The 19845-nt window shown below is 37.9% G+C and overlaps 1 protein-coding gene across 10 annotated transcripts in view; it reads right to left on the bottom strand.

Annotated features, from left to right (window-relative positions):
- The window catches only part of ANKIB1 (ankyrin repeat and IBR domain containing 1), a 97881-nt gene that overhangs the window by 62758 nt on the left and 15278 nt on the right, over positions 1–19845 (bottom strand). For 8 of the 10 annotated variants that reach the window (XM_074574659.1, XM_074574664.1, XM_074574658.1 and 5 more), the window contains one exon: positions 1721–1989. In XM_074574659.1, coding sequence (XP_074430760.1) covers positions 1721–1908 — 188 coding nt within the window. In that variant the 5' untranslated portion in view covers positions 1909–1989. Of the gene's footprint in view, positions 1–1720; positions 1990–18910; positions 19046–19845 lie in introns of those variants that run through there. The other 2 variants (XM_074574661.1, XM_074574665.1) reach the window with 1 other exon arrangement.

Here is a 19845-nt window from a genome sequence, read left to right as displayed (position 1 = left end):
CTTTGTTTAGATAAAAAGGCTACATTTTTGTGCAGTGTGTCTTAGAGAGTTCTGAACAAAGCCCTTAGAAAGACAGCGGAAAAGTAAACAGTAAAAAAACCTCTGCAAATTACTCCTAGCAACAGTGACAATTCTAACAGTCCAGGTTTTCAGAAGCAGACTCTAACAAATAATAGCACCTTCACTATGTTTACTGGCAAAAATTTTATTGCAAACCTTGGACTCAAACTAGAAAAAAGAATTATTATTTTGATCATTTGTTTGCAATGTGTGCAAGGTAAAACAGAGTTGTCCTGTGAGACTTAGGTACTAAAGATCCCATGCAGCTAGTAGTAAAATGTAATTTCTAAAGCACCTTTTTTTTTTTTTTTTAAAACACCAAGTACTTATTCGAGATCTCATCATAATGGTCCAATATGAATTAAATAATGGACTGCTAAGAGGTCAGTAATTATGACTCCATTTCTTTCCATATGTGCAAACAATTTAATGTGTCCTTGTTGTTTCAATAAGGCTATATTTTCTTAAGAGATATTTTCTGGAGAGAAATAACCTGACAACCTCAGAGAAAAAAAAAAAGTCACACAGCAAATGTAAATAAAAACTGGACGCGATTTTAAATTAAGTTTCATTAAATATTTTCTATAATTCAAGAATCAGGATTGGGGGGAAGTTTGGGCATGTTAAGAAATAAACAAAGATTCAGTGATAAAGTGAAAACACCAATTAAAACCAGAAATATAGAATACACAGGGCAGAAGAGAAAAATATTTAGCAAAAATCGAGATAAATGAGAAGTTATACAGTATAAAAAACTGTTAGGTGAATCTAAAACACTGAGGAAAAATTTATGGTGGGAGGCCAGATAGCTAGTAAAGTTACAGTATATGAGGAACAAAACAAACTTTATGAATAACACAGACCCATCAGTAGATATAAACAGAGAGATGAAAAGAATATTAACAATAATACAGTTCAGAATATATTTCTGTTCTATTTCCTAATATAAGGAAGAGGATATTTACAAAATTCTCTGTAACTTACTACCTACTGAAGAAGAGGGTTAGCAATGTCACTCAGTACTAACTTCATGAAATACTAGACGAGAACAGCTTGTACCTGCGATGTCTGGACATGGATAAGATGTTAATCTTTAATTGATCTTAGAGCACTGACAAAAATACAGAAGAATGGAAGTAGATAACAATAGAGATTACTGTACATGTCGACTGCAGCAATATTAAACTTACTCATTGTCAAGATATTAATATTCACTGTTATTATCCAAAATGAAAAATAAAAGCTGCCTGAATAACACAAGAATAAAATTACACTGTGCCATCTGGAAGTGGATACAATCAGTATCGTATCCATTAAGTACGGCTTTACAAACAGATTATTTTAAGACAGGAAAACACATCAGAAAAGGTGGAACAGTTGCTATTTTGAAAGAAACATGGTATGGGAGTCTTCAGGAATCAAGCTAAAACTGTCCAAGACTAATGTTACAAGGCAGGAACAAAGATACTAAAAATAAAATCAAAACCTGTTATACCAGTCTGTGATTGCAGACTGATTTGTATGTTTTCTATTACTACTTCAACATGTCACAAATTCTGTGTCTGCAACACACACATATGGTATATATAACCTAGCTCGCACTCTTGCATTTCTTTAGGTCAGTTATTCACACCCAAGAAAAATTTCAAATCGTACTCACCCTAGTATACGGTTCATTCCATGCCTAGCAGCATAATGGAGCGGAGTATTGTGCTGGTATGTTTCTCCGTAAGAAGTATTTGGGTCAAGAGTTTCTTTTAGTTGAGGGTTGCTCTCATAGATTTGGCAGGCCAAGTTTTCATCTCCATTTATAAGAGCTTTGCGGAATTTGGTGGTTGTATTTCCCATGTTGCTGTCCTAGCTATCAATGGCACTTTTTCCTTTCCCTTTCATCCACTCGTTGTACGGTTCTGTAACATGCTTCACAGCCTAAAAAGACAAACGATGTTTCAGTCATTCTGTAAAACACCCCTTCCTAGATGAACTCACCCAGAACTACAGCACTGTAAGCAGGCATGTGAAGAAGTACATGGGGCCTGTAAACTCTACTCATGAATTACTGAAGTCCCAGTACAACAAATACACACAATTTCCCAGTTCTTCACAGATTATTTCCCCGATAAATTGTGCCATCTCCCTGCACAAGTATCTTCACTACCTATACTCTTCGAACATATGAAAAGGAAAAAAAATGGCCAGCATCCACTTGTATTAGAAGACCGGGATGAACACTGAACTTCCATGAATGAGAAGTGAATTAGAAATGAAAAGTGATTTCAAAACACAGTAGAATCAAAGCAAAATTCTTAAAAATGGAGGTAAAATTCTTCAAAAGCATGCGAGAAAGCAGACATCAGTTTAACTTTTAGTTAAAGAAGAGCATGTAAAAATGTGCTTGAAGCACCTGTGCTTGTGTAGGTGGGTGTAAACAGCACCTTTCTGTGCCAGCAAGATGAATGCAGGACCCATCTCAACAGTTCTGCTAAGCAGACTCTTTGAAACACCTAACCCCATTTTTAAAATGACACTTAAGAGATCAACAATGAATGGGTCCATGCAATGCCAGAAACTACACTGGCACAAACACCTGGCAAGTACTTCAAAGTACTTTCCAGCTGCTATGCTCCCCAGCCTCTCACCTTTACCTGATGGAGGGGACCAGCAGATTGAGCTGCATACAGACAGGGCAGACAGAGCACCTCCGCTCATGAGATGGTCAAGAGAAGCTTTATCAGGTTGTGCAGTGGGAAAGAGCACATGTTGGTTTATGTCAGAGGGACAGACAGGGGACTCAGCGCCAGGCTGCAGCTGGTAGCACAGTGAACCTTCTAGGAGGTCTCTTTTTTGTATGAGTCATCCCATCCAGACCGCTCCATGCCAGACCTTTCACCCCACAAAGCACACACTGGGATCCAAATATGCCAGGCACAGCAGGTTAGGAAATTGAGATTTACTATGTTGGGCACATAATCAGACACAAGCTGCTTTGTGCCCAATACCTTATATTCAACTTGTTGGGACTATCTCAAAACTTCTGTTTCTACATTAGCACAGTTACTGACGCCCAGGCAGCCTTAGAGACAGAAGAAATAGAGGAATCCAAGGGATCTAGAGCTGCAGAAAATCCAAGGGAATTGGGATGTGGATGCAATTCATGTGAAAAGGATTTGGGGAAACATGGGGAAGAGCTGCAATGACATATTTTTATTTCCCTGGAGTAGTCCTCTCATGAGCTGCTTTCAGGTACGGTTGTGTCATGTTGCAGTCCAGTCTTACTGTAGCTTTGCTCAGATACCATTCTGCTAGTGGTCCTACTAGGAGGAGCCTTGCACTGTCTCCCCTCCACAGTTCCTCTGAGAGGTCATTTTGTAAAGAAGAGGGAAAAGACCACTTTCACCCTAACCTTACCAGTGCTGTCAGGGCCGTTTCAGAACAAGAGCGGTGGCCTTGGTGTCCTCCCTTTCCCCCCATTTTCCTACAAAACTTTGAAAAGGCAACTTTTATTTTGGAGTAGTTGTGTCCTACCTTGTGATGTCATTGTGTGACACTGCTGGATCAGCCAACTCAACATGCTAAACATGTTGCCCGTGCTCTCTGTGATGAGAGTTACCTAACAAGCAACTGTGTTCAGCAGCTGAAAGTTTCTCATAATAACAATAAAGTAGGCACTCATCTAAAAGCAAATGCTCGCACTTCACATGTTTAGTTATATACACAAACCAAAATCCAGATTCTTCAATCACACAAAGGATTCTGCAGCATTTTGTACCTTTCCATCACCTCTACATTTTAAAATATAAGCATGCAGATACTATGCAGACATAATATTTATATTCTTCAAGAAAGCCACTGCATGTTCATATTATCATGTCACAGCTCTCAGTGCTGTAGATTAATGTGTTTTCAGATGCAAAACCAGCTTTATTAGTCTAAATATTGGAGAGTTTCAGGCTTTAATGAAAGACTGTACAAAACCAAGAAAAACTCAACACACTTTTCAATAAACCAGTAGTTCATATTACCTTCAACAGCTGGGATCTCAAAAATAACTTGAAAGAATGATTTTCACTAAAGTTTGTTAATGAGATTAGTTTATAGTATATTATCTGTCAATCCCTATCCACCACCAATAGCTCTCAAGACTAGACAAGTGCCTGAAACGTATCATATACAATCTTCATGCAAATCAATAATGAAGATCCCACTAGTGCCCAGAACAAGAAGAAAAGTACAAACCCTTCTTTCATCATTTGAAATTAGAAGGTAACAGCACCAATTGCCATGCAGTTATTTCTGGAAATTAGCACATGGATAGCTTGAGTCAGCTGCAGAACATGCTGCATCTTGCCCCAAACTGGAGCATTAAACAAACATGGGTTGGGATGAGGGAGGGTGTTGAGAGCAAACGGAGATAAGATGGTGCCCTCAGGCAGTCTGAGGGGAAGCCGGGACAGGATGGTACTGTTGAGATGCTGAAGAGGAGATCTGAATGCATTTAGGCAGAGGTCTGGAAATGCATGGAAGAACCGAGGGGTCTGTGTAGGGTGGCTCTACAGAAGTCAAAAGCTCAAGTTATTGCGGTGTAGAAAAGGCAAAAATTGTAAATTTCATTAATTCTATTGCACGCCGAACAAATTTTACTTATTTTTTATGCAATATGGATATATTAGATGGTAGCACAGTCTTCAACAACTAATAATATAAAAGATGTTGGCAAATTGCTTGAATTATTATGTACATTATCATAACATCTGGCTATTTTAGGAATATGCAGCATGTACTCCATCAGTCACTGAACAAAACAGTGACATCTGCTTCCATAGAAAAAGCTTACAGCCTATGTGCACAATAAGGGGTTAAAGATGATACAGACATGATATAGAAAGGTGAACAAAATAAAAAGAGTAAAATATTTGTCTGCATAACATGATCACTCTCCAAATGAAAAGATTCCCAGTCAAAGGAATGGGAAAATTTGAAGAAGGATTATAAAACAGAGCAATGATGTGGCTTTGAACAGACACAAGAGAATCGCCCCACAAAACCAGGAATCAGCATAGAGGTATAGAAAATTTAGCAAATGGCTAGTGTAACTATAATCATCACGTTATCAAAGTAAAATGAAAGATGACAGAATGGGGATAGTCCACAAAAGCCCTTCAGGTGAAGGCAAACAACTTACATTTGATGTGATGGCAAGAAACAAACCCCTGGAAGAATGCAAGGAGAGAAGTGACAGGGTCAAAACTAACTCAGAAAACAATTCCCTACTTAAAATACACGATACGATGCACTGTACTAATGCCTTTCACCTTCATACAGTATCCACAAGGCCTTTCATCTCTAACACTGTGACAGACATTATAGCCTTTTATGCTTCGGAAATTTGGTGGGCCAAATTATCCACTAAACATGCCATCAGAAACACAGAAAGACAGGGAGAAGCTGCCCTTGTACCCTGGCTGTAACAGTCGGCTCCCAGTGTGTTTGGAAGTCCAGAAGAAACCACGATGCGACAGCTGCTGCCTCTCTCAAGCTGCCATGGCCTCCTGAGCGCCGTGCTGTAAAATAGTAAAGATCTGCCCATTTGTTCATCTTTCAGCTAGACACCAAAGAAGCCTCTACTTCAACTGAAGGAGAAAAAGGACAAAATATGAGCTGATGCAACAAACATCTGGATCTGAAAATGTCTGAAATGGGCCCAGTCTGCCTTTTTTGTGTTGTTTTTTTCCATTAAGAGCTTCCAGCCCCTTGACTAACAAGGCCAATGCTGGAACCAGGCAGTGATTCAGAGAAAGGAAACTTGGTTTGCCCTTTAACCTCGCATTTTATGTTTCTGAAGATGAAGGATATGTAATACATATATTTCCTCCTATAAGAGGGGAAACAGGTGGCAGGAAAGGGTCCTGGAAGGTCCAGCCAGTCCACAGCCTCAGGGATCTGGAGGGCTCCTGTGAGCTGAATACAGGGGTTGTTAAAGCAGTTTCAGCAGCTCCCAGGCTCGCATGGATAGCGTGCAGTGTCAATGTCACTGGTCTTGCTTTGCTGTTTCGTATAAACCCATCATTTAAAATCTTTAGGCTATTTTTTCCATGTGCCGTATTGCAAAAATATCACAGTGGAACAAAAGCGACAACACGAAAATGACAATTTTCAAGTATTTTATCTAAAGAAAATGAGACTTGAATAGAATTTTACAGGACAAAGACAAGATATTTCTTTGGTAGGCAGATGTATTCATTAAATTTTTAAGTTCTGTGACAACAGAAGGGCTATATCTTAGCCTCTACCATAACCTCGTAACATTCATCATAACCACAAATATCACAACCTTTTACATCAAGAATAAAGGAAAAACTAAATGCAGTGTTTGCTAATTATATGCCATATTATTTCACAGTTCCAAACATCAACCATCTCATTCAAAATTGGAAACTGTATTTACTGCTCTACTATTGCCAAATAAAAGTTCCAGCTTAAACAAAAAACCAAAATACTGGTTATCAAACCCACCTTAAAGTCTAAGGAAAGATTCTTATAAACTCAGTCGGGACATCACACTTCTATGCTTTGGCAATGAACAGTAAAACTTCTATGGGCTTATTAGCAACACTGCTACAAGCAACACTTTGATGTCATAGCTGTATAAATATTTAACAAAGAGACAGCCGCTCTCACAGGAGCTTGAAGACTGAGTACAAGATGAAAAAAGGGTGGATACAGAAAGACACGGGTAGGGCAAGGTAACAATGAGATTTTGAGAGCAGTTGCCCAATTGCTATTGATTTTTCCATGGACATCATCATAGAAGTGAGTTTGAAGAAGGACAATTGTAATGGCTTAAAAGGATTTTAGAAGGAGTTCCTCCTTTGAAATACTGCCACGATGCTTGCTAGAAATTTGTAACGAATGATAAAATATTGTACAAGTGGGATGGGATCATCTAAGTATTTTTGAAACATCCTACTTCTGATACTCATTTAGGAACCACATATTGCACACACAAGTCTTTCATGACTCTTAATTTACATTTGAATTGCTTTAATACTGAGGCAGAATTTCTCACTGAATGTAGCACTAGCATGTGATCATACAGCAGCCGTTCTGTATCTTGAGGGATGAAGAAAAGGAAGGGAGACATACTGTACTACACCATACTGCTTAGGATATCTATCCAAATCAGTAAAAAATTATTCAGGTTTAACTATGAGAAGAAAATGCTATGTATTTCTTGCACAAAAAAAAATCTACTATTTATATAACGAGTAAAGATCAGCAATGGATCTAATAATTACTTACAGACATTATTTTACAACGTAACACTGTGTAATTCCACAGTTTAACCTTAAAAAACGTGAATACAATTGGAGCTTAAAAAAAGCGTACTTCCTATTTGACAAAAGTAGTTTTTCATGTAAACTATAAGAACATTATTGCAGAATAGCCAAGTAAGCCAGGCTCAAAGAAGTACGACTCTACATAGCCCCTCATAATTAAATCTCAATATTATTAAAATAAAATACATTCTTGACTAAAATTAGTGTACGTTACATGCTTTCTACACCCTTGGAAAGACAAGTGATAATGAATTGCTTACACAAAAAGGATAAAGAAAAGAGAAATCTTGTTTTTCTTTGAAAAGCTTGTTTTTCAAAAGCACCTGGCTTTTGACAAAAAGTATAAAATACTGTATTGCATTCTAAAAGCATCTTCTGTTTCAAGCACAGTTAGCTCAAAAGGTAACTATTTTATTTGCTTTGGATACTGCAGTTAAACAGCTAATTTTTAAAAGTTGAGTTTCTAAACTATTTACTGCAGAGTCTGTCCTGTATTATAAATCCCAATTTATTGCAAAAAAAGTTTGCTTACTTTACCAAGAGGACAAAACTAAAAATGAAACATTCAAATGTGCATACCTACTTTACGTACGGCTGCCAGAGACATCTATAATTAAGATGTAGCAGACAAAGTTAGGCTAAAGCTAATTTTTGCATGGTTACATTAATGATTTAAGATTTGCCAAATTTTAATTGATGGGCAAAAATTGCTCTTGCTGGATGCCTACATCTGGAGGAACACTTCTGCATAAGTTTTAAGCAACAAATACACTAGCAATGCTTGGGAAGTGAGTTATGGAAAAGTGGTGCTGGAGGGGCTTGTTTGGTTTTGGTATTTTTTTTATTTTTTATTTTTTCACACACTGAAATATTCTGTATGTGCCAAAAGTTTTTAAGTCATCATCAGGAAATGATGAAAGCATCTCTGACACTTTAAACCCATGTGAAAGGAGTCTGACATTATCAAATACAGTGTTACATTTTACATATCAAAGTACAGATAAAAAAAATAATTGATGATCAATATAACATTCTCTGTGTTTTAAATATCAAAGTTGAAAAGTGGCAATAAAGTTGGGACTTGACTTGAATAAAACATAGTGTAGGGTAGTGAGACAATTAGTTATTTCCTCATTTATATGTTTGTTTTTTATGTTATTTTATATGTTTGAGAATCTAGCAATTTATGTTACAATCTTTTTATGCTGGCATATGTATCCACAAGTAGAAGGCTTAAAGTTATTGCTCAACTCAGTAATTTGAAACTTTGGCTTACTGACTCAGGCACAAAGACTTTCATCCAGGTGGAGTATTTTCTTTCAGACACACTTCTTTCACAACTCCAGGTTGTGGAGAAAAAAGGATTTTAAGGGTGGCTTTGGTTTTCTTTGCATTGATACACTTACAAGGATGCAACAAGGGCAGCTGCAACAGAGGCTAGAAGCAGTTAACACTTTAAAGAAAAAATCTGCATAGATGTAGCTACAGTAATTGCTACATTAATTTTGATGGTGTTGTCTACAGTACTTGAATTCATCATCTACATGAAATGTGGCAAATCCACTGTGGGGTAGGTACATACACACATGGCAGGAGAGGCTGTGCAGACGAATCAAAGCTACACTGTGATAGTTAAGATGAAGACAGTGTTCCTGCAGATACTCAGGGGAAAAAATCCAGCAGCACAAGTTAAAAGGAGCATCTGGTTTGGTGTATCCTTTCTTTTTTTTTTTTATCCTTAAGGAGCAGCCATTCAGTAAGACACAACAAAAGTGTTATCGCTCCATAATTATGCACTGCCATATCCAATAGTCTCATCTGTAATTGCAGATCATTTCATATTCATTCCAGGGCACCACATCTTTAGAAAATTATTTTTAAAATAACAACAACCCCCTCAAAGTTCTCTGAAGTCCAGATAACTCTTTGGAGTTGTTCCCAATGCAACTGTCTGTTAAGGTCTTAATAATCTGATTTAATTTGCTGTAGCTTAGTTACTGATACAACACAGATATTCTTCTTAATGGTTTTTTAGGCTCCAGTCATAAAATACAGCAGAAGTCTTTTAGGGCTAGCTCTTCACTCCTCAAGTTAAGTAGACTAACCAAATCTAAAATAATATAAAATATCCATACCTAGTGTAATACTGACACTACCACCCTAAGACCTCCTCTACGCAAATCAGATGGTGAAGAAGCACAAAAAGAAATGTTTGACATTTTATTAGATTAAGTCAAGCTAAAGACAGAGGTGCTTGATAGTTCTGGCATTTTAATCTCAAGCGCACTGCTTGTTTTAGTATAAAAAGCTCACTATAGACTGTTCCACTGACTAAAGTAACTCAATACACACTTGATACAGTGCATAAAACACTGTCAATAAATGTCTATAAACTTGACTTCTCTACCACAGGTCAATGCTGATAGCACCACTTTTTCATCAAACAAAAGTGAATAAATATCACCCAGCCCCTACATAAAGAAGTGCCAGCAGCTGATGACTCACAGGACAGTCAGCATCAGGGATAAGCTAAAGAATATGAACCAGAGACTGGAAATGTCCTTAACTGGTTAAGAGCAATGTCTCTCATGTTGGGCAGTATGAGAACACCGTTCAGGTAGCGTAATGCTTCTCTGACTGGTTTCTTCTTACCCTCACACACTGCTATGACATGAAGCTATAGAAAACCCTATGGGGGAGCTTGACTGATCAATCAATCTACATAGGGTGCAATGTGCCTCGACCCTGTCCATGACTGAGTCCAGGATGTATTTTTCAAGTATGTTTGCTCAGCTTAACACAATTTAAAACCCATGCTAAGATTCAGGTAAACAAGTCTGAAATAGCACTGCAGCCTAAAGCCAATCCTCTGGCCAGACAAAAGCTTTAACGTAACTTCATTTTCAGTGGTGTTAAACTGAAACAATTGAAAAACAAAACTTTTTGGCTGCCAAGGCATATCCATAGAAAGCAAAAATAAGGATGGCGACAACACAGGGCTGCTCACAAGCACACTCCACGGTAAAATCTGAAAATCTCTTATACATTTAGAAACCTTAGCATGTTTTTGAGGCAGAAGTCTGTCAGTTTGAGAAGGCTTTTTCACAGGAAAACATATCAGTTGATAGGGTCATGCTGTTGCTGGATCTTTTAAGTATGCAAGAGGCCTACAAGGTGGACCTTAAAAAGTAAGGATAGCTAGTACACAAGGCCAGCCAACTACAATCAGACTGTACATAGTAAGCATCGTTCCACCACTTTCTAAAAGCATACAGCTGCATTTAGAAATGATGAATATCTGAAGTCAGTGCATTTCAACACAAAAACTACTGGTTTTATAAACAGCAATGTATTTTTAATAAAGTAAAAACCAAAAGGCGAGCAATCAGAATCTAGATTTTTCAATGTAGTATCTTCCAAAATATCATGCTGTATTTCAAATCGTTAGAGGAAAGCAACAATCACAGTATCCTACCACTGACTTCTGACTCCTAACTACACTACTAGGAGGACCAGTGCTCTACCTGTAGACTGACGAGAGTCCACAGGTTGCACATTCTGAATAAACGAAGCAACACTTACTGTAATTTCTCTATTATTATCCAAACAACTGAAAGCACTGAAAAGAATGTTATACACCATTTCAAGGAAGATGCAATGTACGCAGAGCTCCCTGTTTTCACGCAAGCAAACTATGCTTTGAAGAGTGAGAGACTACATCTCTGCTTGGTGCATTATAATTATTTTGTAAATATCTATGGGATGAAACTTTGTAAAATACACTCTACTTATATTAAATAACTATCCTTTTCTACACTATTTAAGTGGGAGGTGAGGAAAGCACATTCAACTGTCGGGGAAAGATGAGGAACCACGTTCACAAACGTACCGGACTAGAAACACACACGCACATACTTTTATTGTTTCCTGGAAGCATTCTTACATGCTGGTTTTGTTCTCCATAAAGCTAAAAGACAATGTGACCCCACTGATCTTTCAAAGAGATCTTGATTTTTTTCAGATGAATGAACAAAACAATTTCCTTTTAACAAAGAGGTAATTTAACTGGTCAGCACTCCTTCAAAGCAACACATTCATTTAAGGCCTAAACACTGAAGCCAGGAGATCATTGCGTGTCTAAAATGAGATGGATTCCCACAGCAAAATACATAAAATGAGAGAGATTCACACAGCAAAATATGTTTTGTACACAACATTTCACAACATTTCTGAGACAACTTTAGGAACTATTTAACTCTTTCTAGTCCAAGAGGTACGCATCCTGCTTGCCATGGAGCTACGTTCACAGAATCTCAAGAGTCGTCATTGCTAAGAATGAGCCATTCAGGTAATGGCAGTGGCAAGGATCATCACTTGCACCTTGTGTATGCCAGAAAATTAGCAGAACTGCAACTGCTGCACTTCTCCTAAAATATTTAGTATACCTACTGGCAAAATTCTGACTTTGGCAGGGAAATGGCAAAAGATATATTGAATGTAACATTAATTTACACAAACATATAACTTGAAGAAATATTTTTAGCTTTTGCCAGAACACCTCTGCTGAAATATTGGGCTGTTCTTCCCACTGTGTACAAACTGTTTAATCATTTACATAAAGGCTGTGGGTAACAAAATTTAATTATAATATGTCACTTACAGTTTGTATTTATGAAGATTATTCTTGACTGTAGTATAATTGCAGTGAAACACAATCTTGTTGCGTGATAATGATTTTTGGATTCAAGATAAGTAGCAAGTCAAAGAAAACAGGGAGAGGGAGAGAGAGAGAGAGAGGGAGAATAAAGCTTATTAAAAAAATCCAGAAGAACCTGAACTTGAATAATAGAATCACAGAATGATTTGGGTTGGAAGGGACCTTTAAAGATCATCACATCCAACCCTCCTACCATGGGCAGGGTCACCTTTCAGTAGATCAGGTTGCTCAAAGTCCCATCCAACCTGACCTTGAACACTTCCAATGGAGGGGCATCCACAGCTTCTCTGGGCAACCTCTTCCAGTGTCTCACCACCCTCATTGTAAAAAATGTCCAATGCAAATCTACCCTCTTTCAGTTTAAAACTGCTGCTCCTTGTCTTGTCACTACAGGCCTTGGTAAAAAGTCTCTCCCTGTCTTTCTTGTAAAGCCCTCTTTAAACATGGAAAGGTTGCAACAAGGTCTCCTTGAAGCCTTCTCTTCTCAAGGCTGAACAACCTCAACTCTCTCAGCCTTTCTTCATAGAAGAGGTCTTCCAGCCCTCTGACCATTTTCATGGCCCTCCTCTGGACCTGCTCTAACAGGTTGATGTCTGTCTTGTACTGGGGTCCACAGAGCTGGACACAGTACTCCAGATGGAGTACTCAGAGGAGAGGAGAGGGGAGGAGAGGGGCAGAATCACCTCCCTCAACCTTCTGGCCCCACATTCTCCCATTAGTTCTTCTATCAGTTCTCCTATTAACGTAATCAACATACCTAGTGATACACAATACAATGACTACTGTTGTTTGCAGAATACTGTTACTGACCTTTCCTATGTAAGGCAAGGAATGGAGTGAAGAGAAATGCAAGTTACCAGAGTCCCTTATTTTACAGAATTCGACCCATTTGGCATTAAAATTGCATGAAATGGAACAGAGTATACAGGCTTAACGTGACTAAGATTTTCAAGAACCGTTCTAAAAAAAGTATTCTGTTTTACCCAAGTAATAAAATCTTTATGACTTTAATTGAGAAGATCTTCAGCTATTTACTTGAAGCTTCTGACAGAAGTAACTGTACAGACACTGGGATCATAGAATAGCTAACGGTGCTTGATGGTTAGTGGAACTTTCTCCGCGATTACATCCAGGTGTCATGCTGAAGATAGACAGTAACAGCAGTTATGCCATTTCTCCTATGCTCTCATTATTCCTGCTGGCAACCAGATAAGATAGTGGAAAAAAAGCAGCAGGAGTAACAAGTCTGGCTGGATTGCCACGAGCAAGAAAAATGCAGGAAATGAGGGAAAACAGTTTGCAGTAGTCAGTGGGTAGAAAGTGAAAATGGAAAGGAGAAAGGAGACTACAAAACCTTCATCATCCATGGGCCACTGTCATGCAAGCTAAATAAGGCAAAACTAATAGATGTTCATATAAACTAAAGGACATACTAATAAAGGGTCTACACAATTAGGTGAACTGCGGTTGTCCTGAACAAACATTCCTTATTCTGGCATTTTTTATTTCTATGAAATGACTGAGGCTGTTTAAGGCTCTTACAACAATTTTTCTTCTGTTAAAACTGCCTCAAGTAGTATGTACCTATGCTACTTGTCAACACAATGCTCCAGTCAGGACAATGAAGCTTCCTTCAGAAACAAAGAGAAGCATAAACAAACGATTAATATTACTACCCTTCCTGACATCCAAGCTTAAGAAAAACATATCTTACAGTGTACTTTAAAATTAGTATTTATATTAAAAATCTGAGCCATACGTAAAGAAAGCAGATATGCTATGACAGAAATAGAATAATTTTTAATTTCACTTTTTCTTATGTTCTTTTCACAACTAATATTGCTGAGAAGTTTGAGAGTATCAGCCAGGGAGTTTTCTGCTCACTCCTGCCTGGCATACACTTCATCTCACATGACCAAAGAATGTTAGTGAGCACAGACCTACTTGATTTTCTTAATTGTTCTTTTAAAAATCCTGTTACATTTGTCTGTTACGGTCTTTCTTAAACAGCAAAACTTTGATATGAAATCCATTCTTTATATTCTAAACCACAGTATTCAAGTCACCAGATTCTTACATCTTGTGTCTGATGGAACATTTCACTACTGCATCCACTGTTTCAATTTCTTATTACGGCTGAAAACAAGAAACTCTCTGTTCATGCAGAAATGTGTCATAACAATAAAAGAGCATCTGTGCTCCAACAAATCCAATGGCATTTGTAGTGATTAAGGCTAACTAGTTTGCAGTAGGTTTTCATTTTAAATTATTGCAATACCATTGCAGAAAGCCAGGAATGGTTTTGTTTCATTAGTTTAGCACATAGGCTACCTCATGCCACTCTACACTAACCCACCTATATAACCAAATTATTCTGACAGTCTTCTAAAAATTTCCTTCATCCCCAATGCAGTAATTTAATAGCAACTTCCGTGAGTCTGGATTAAACAACATCAAGACATGTCTTTGGACATCATCCTACCATTGTGCTAAAAGCTAAGACAGGACAGACAAGAAGGCTGTTCAAAGGTATCCGGGGCAAGATACAATCTCAGACAAATTCAATGATCTGAAACTATTATATCAAAGAAATGCCTGACCTAGGTAAATGGCTACCTGATACAGCAAAAGACAAAGATGTAGAGCAATAGTTTCTGGATGAAAACTACTGCTTCAATTAATGAAAGAATCCATGATTTTTCACAGAAGAAAGAGAGCAAGCTTTCGGGTACTGAGAAATGAAGGATCCTTGATGACAGTAAGGGCTCTTATCCCTGTGCTTTACAAGATCAATGTAAGTAATAAAAAAGGATAAGGATGGTGCTGAATTTCTGGCACAGTTTCGGCTAACTTCTCCAGGGTAAGTTTGTGGATGTAACACCAGAATGAGTTTAAAAGATGTTGAAGACCTGCAGGATTTGCATTCCTCACTTTTATTTACCTTCTTTTGCATGCTACAGAGAAACTGTTTTCCTGGATTGCAACCTCATAAATTGATATTATCCTTCCTGCTAGCAGGATAGGATAGCTAGATATTACAGAAAGAGTTGTAAAAAGCTTATACAGACAATGAACAGTCTGCTAATGGAAGAAGTTTCTTTAGTTCAAAAACTAAGTGACTGACGTTCTGAAATCAAAATTCTTCATCATTCATATCTACTCATAAGTGTTCTAATTGCTTGCATCCACAGTGACCAATACTCCAAAAATTACAACAGATTCTTGGAGCCAGTGTGTTCTTGAGACAATGGGTTCAATCGATATTCAATTTGGAAACCTGAAAAATTACCTGGCTTCTACAGCAGACTAAGAAAGTAAAAACTTTAATGAGCTTTTTGTAGCTACATTACTAAGCTAAAAAAAGAGGAATTACAAAAACATTAGACAAGCCTTTAAAAAATGTAAAAGCAAAATCCACAGTTGTTTTTTTTTCAGCTCTGTTGATTTGGAAGGGTTATAGTATAAATTAAAAATGACTGTAGGTCTGATAAAGACTGGTAAGAGTCCTTTGCTGTTTTGGAAGTTATTTCGACTGGGGAAAAAAAAAAAAAAGCATCACTTCTCAAAAATAAAGGCAAACTTTACTTAGGAATAAATATCCAAAATTCTAAATGGGAAAAAAACTAGCTTATTCCTACCTTGAAAGAATTCTATGCCTAACAGCAATTCTATTTCAAGACATTAGCTTAAAACAAGCCCAAGATGATTTTCATTATATATACTCAACTGTTATTAATGACAACTAGATCACTTCTTCAATTCTAACAATCTCATTTACCACTTCTACTGTTTATATGTAAACGTTTTATTGATTAATATACTTTATTGTGTGCTTTCATGAAACAGCATTATATCTGGTTTGCAGCAAAATTTCCACTGGTTTTACATTTCACAAATGTCTTTTATAAGTTTGCTGTTACTAATATATGCATTTTTCTTTCCCATTTTGTTTCCAAAGATTCTAAACATAGTTACAATAATGGCCATACTGGACCAGATACTTTTCATCTAATACATTGTCCAGAGAGTTGTCAGCAGAGTATACCAATGAGAAGTACAAAAACTGGGAAAGCGTGAACTGATGCTTTTCCATAATACTCTCTCAGTCTTCAGCAATTTACCACTTGATTAATTCTTGAGCCAGATGTGATGCTTTTATATTAATAACCTTTAGTGCATTTTTCTTACATTAGTTTGCTCTCTATGGAGAATTTGAACAGCCACAGCATCCCGAAATTTCACAGCTTAATTACTCATTGTGAAGAAACATCTCTTTTTAACCTGCCACTTGTTAAATTTCATTTTCACTATCTATGAGAACTGAGAGATAGACAGCAATAAAACTTTTCCTATTTACTTTCTCCATTCCTCTTGTGGTTTTAGAGATTTCTATAGTATCACCTTTTACAGGTGATCACCCTTTTGTCATACCAATCTTTTGCTCTTCTACAAATTGATTAACCCTAATTCTTAAGGAATGGATTCTTTGCAACTTTTAGGATCCTTTCTGCTTTTTCTGATCTATTTCCAATGCCACTAACACCATTTTGAGTTAAGAGATGAGCTGTGTACAACATGCAAAATGCATGGATTTACATGGTGGTGGCACGGTCTCTATTCTTTCAACATCTTATTTACTTTTTGGACTGGTACTAAGGACTATGCTGATTTTCTTCAGGGTTTTTAATATAACTTCAAGATCTTGTTCCTGAGTGGTAATAATTAAGTGGATGATATTCTATATTAATTTAGGACCCTTTTATTTTTCCCCAACCATGTGAATCTTCCACCTTTAACTATACTGAGTTTCATACGCTATTTATTATTGTGTTTCATAAAATTCTTTTGCAGTTGACACTGTGTTTGTAGTATTGTCTAGAGACTATCATCTCACTAATCTTTTCGGGATCATTTATCCTGACATTAACAGCAGAGGTCCTAGCACTCATCTATCTGGGATTCTTATCAGTAACCTTCAATCACTGTGAAAACCATCTCTTTATTCCTACCCGTTTCCTGTCTTTTAACCAGCAACTTCTGCATGCAATGGACCCTACATCTTTCCCAAAGCTGTTTGGACTCTTTAAGACTTTTAAGCAAGGGATCACGTGAAATATCCTTTGAAAATCCAAGATTATATCAAATGCATTTTCCCTGCTAACCTTTTCACAGAATTTCAGTAAGTTTGTTGAGACCAGACTTTCCCTTACAATGGTATGTTGACTGTTCCTCGGGACATCACATTTATCCACGTGTCTGCTAATTTGGTCCACTATTACGTCACTTCTGCTAATATTCCAGGAACAGGCACCAGGCTTACATATCTGCTGTTCCACAAGCCTGTCCTGGAATCTTTTAGAAAATGCATCATGTTAACTCACTTCCAGTAATCCGGCACCAAGTTAGTTCTTAAGAGAGAGGTTAAACAAGACAACACGCAGGGTTTTTGCACAATTTTAATTATCAAAAAGTGTACTAAAGAAAACCATACTTGCACTGAGAAAAATAACCTGAAACAGGGCCTCCACAGCTTTTCTACAAGATTCATACAGATTGACAGTTCTGAGATCAGTCCTACAAAATTAGACCCTGGCTCTCACCACCAAGTAAGTACATCTCACTTTGGCAAATGATACGCGATAAAAGGATGGTGTCTATGCTAATCATCTTTTACCTTGTTTGATTCAGCCAGAATGCAGGAAATTTGTAAAGCACATCTACAGTATTTTTTACATTAAGATGGAGCAGTGATATTCTGTCTTTTAAGAATGTTGAATTATTTTAGACTTCCCTCCCTAAGAGGTGCTGAATTATCAAGGAAAGATTGTATCCAGATGCTATAAAAGAGAGAGGAAAGTATAAGCAGTCTTCTTTTCTCCTACTCTGATAATGGTCATGGTATCACATACGCAGACCTTGCTTCTCCTTGCTCCTCTACTCCGTAGCAACAAAAGTAAAAGGAAAACTGCTAAAAAATTGCCCTCTCCCCACTATTCCCCTGTTCCCATGCTCTCCCGTAGTCTGTAAACCTTGTCACTCTTAAAACTGTTCTTCTCCACATTTGCTGGGGAAGAACAAGGAGACACCTCCTCACAGAAAACACTTTAATAGCCAAAGCATACCTCAGAAATTTCACTGGACTTCCCAATATGAAGGAGAAAATTCCTCTGTCCAGAAAGAGATTTAAGCATTCAACACTAATTATACAGTCTAATATATCAATCAGGAAATACTTTACTTTTTATGCTTTAAACCAGAACATTGCAGTCTAAAAGAGGGAATCATTATAAAAAATATTTAGATTGAAATTTTGACAGTTATGCTGGATTGCCATTGAACCAGATCATCTGGGGTACAAGATTTAAGCCTACTCAATAATAGACTGCTAATGGTCATACAGTAATGCTCCCCCCGGCCTTAGCAAAAGCCTTTGGCTTGCTAGCCAGTAGCCAAGATCATCTCATGCCTTGTCTACTAATTCACCTTTGTGTACTGCCTAAGTTTTTGCAGGGTAGGGGGTTTTTCTGATGGAAAGCTGCTGCCTTACCTCTTTTTACAGCCAGTTACTGTGCCAACAAGCATATGTTCTGAAAAGCAGCATTTACTAGACTTACCTACCCCTTGTTTCTAATACTTCCTGCCCATGAGCCCATCTAGTACCAAAACATATAATATGGAGTTAGCACAGCCTTAGCTCTGTTCATCACTGACTCTGTTCCTTCCACATCTGCTCCATACAGTTCCCAGGGTCATAAGAAAAGAACAACTGACCGTGCTGCAAACATAGCTAGCTTACCAGTGGATCCGGTACTTCTGGTTAGGTAAGGTGACTTTTAGGACCTCTGTGTCCCTTATTTGCTGCTACATTAGACAGAGAAGTCCTGCAGAACAGAAAGATCCAGGTCATCCTCCTGACTCAGGAGGTGTCAGTGACACCGCACAGGAGGTTCTTAGCCAGTGCTATTTCTGAACGCTGCTCACAAAGTCACAGAGGACATCTGTACATGGGCTTTCCCTGCCCTGGTGGTGCTGCTATGTCTAGGACACGCGTACCCTTCCTGCTACCTCCATAGCTAGGCATGCCTCATCACATAAGGGAAGACTTTTTACTTTGATGTCTGCCAAACTTGGCTGCAACACAGTGACAGCAGCCAGCCGAAGACAGCACATGGCCACCTGAGACTACGCAACCCAGCCTGCGAAAAAAAAAGTTGAAGAGCAGGCTTTAAAAAAAAAGGTAAAGAGCAGGCCTACTGCCGTCAGTCAAGTCGCCACATCTTCCCTTCAGCTTGACAAGCTCATTCACCTTCCTCTACCATGACTGGTAAAGCTGTTCTTAAGCAGCCTGACCTACTGCTAGGTAAAGTTCCATTATCAATCCAGCATTTTCTAGGTACTGACAGAACTTGCATTTGGCTGCCTGAAAGTGAGACAGAAATCCACTGGGGCAAGGTCCAAGAATACAGAGTTTGTTAGAAGAATCCCACTGCCAGTTTCATTGCACACACCTGTGGGAGCAAAAGCAAGCAGTGGTAGATGAGACATAAGGTAGGGGAACCAGCTGTATTAGTTTCAGCAGCTGGCAGAATTGTGATGCTCAGGAATCCCTTGGTGATCACTTTATGAATAACCTGCTCCAGTGCCAATGTAACATACAGGCACTTATTTAAGAGTAGTTCTTCCTGCTTTTAAAGTAAAAGGCACCACAAGAGCCAAACAAAACCCCCAAAA

Source organism: Larus michahellis, chromosome 2, assembly GCF_964199755.1.
Source record: "Larus michahellis chromosome 2, bLarMic1.1, whole genome shotgun sequence".
NCBI lineage: Eukaryota > Metazoa > Chordata > Aves > Charadriiformes > Laridae > Larus > Larus michahellis.
The sequence above is the reverse complement of the archived record's forward strand: the minus strand, read 5'-3'. Positions and strand labels throughout refer to the sequence as shown.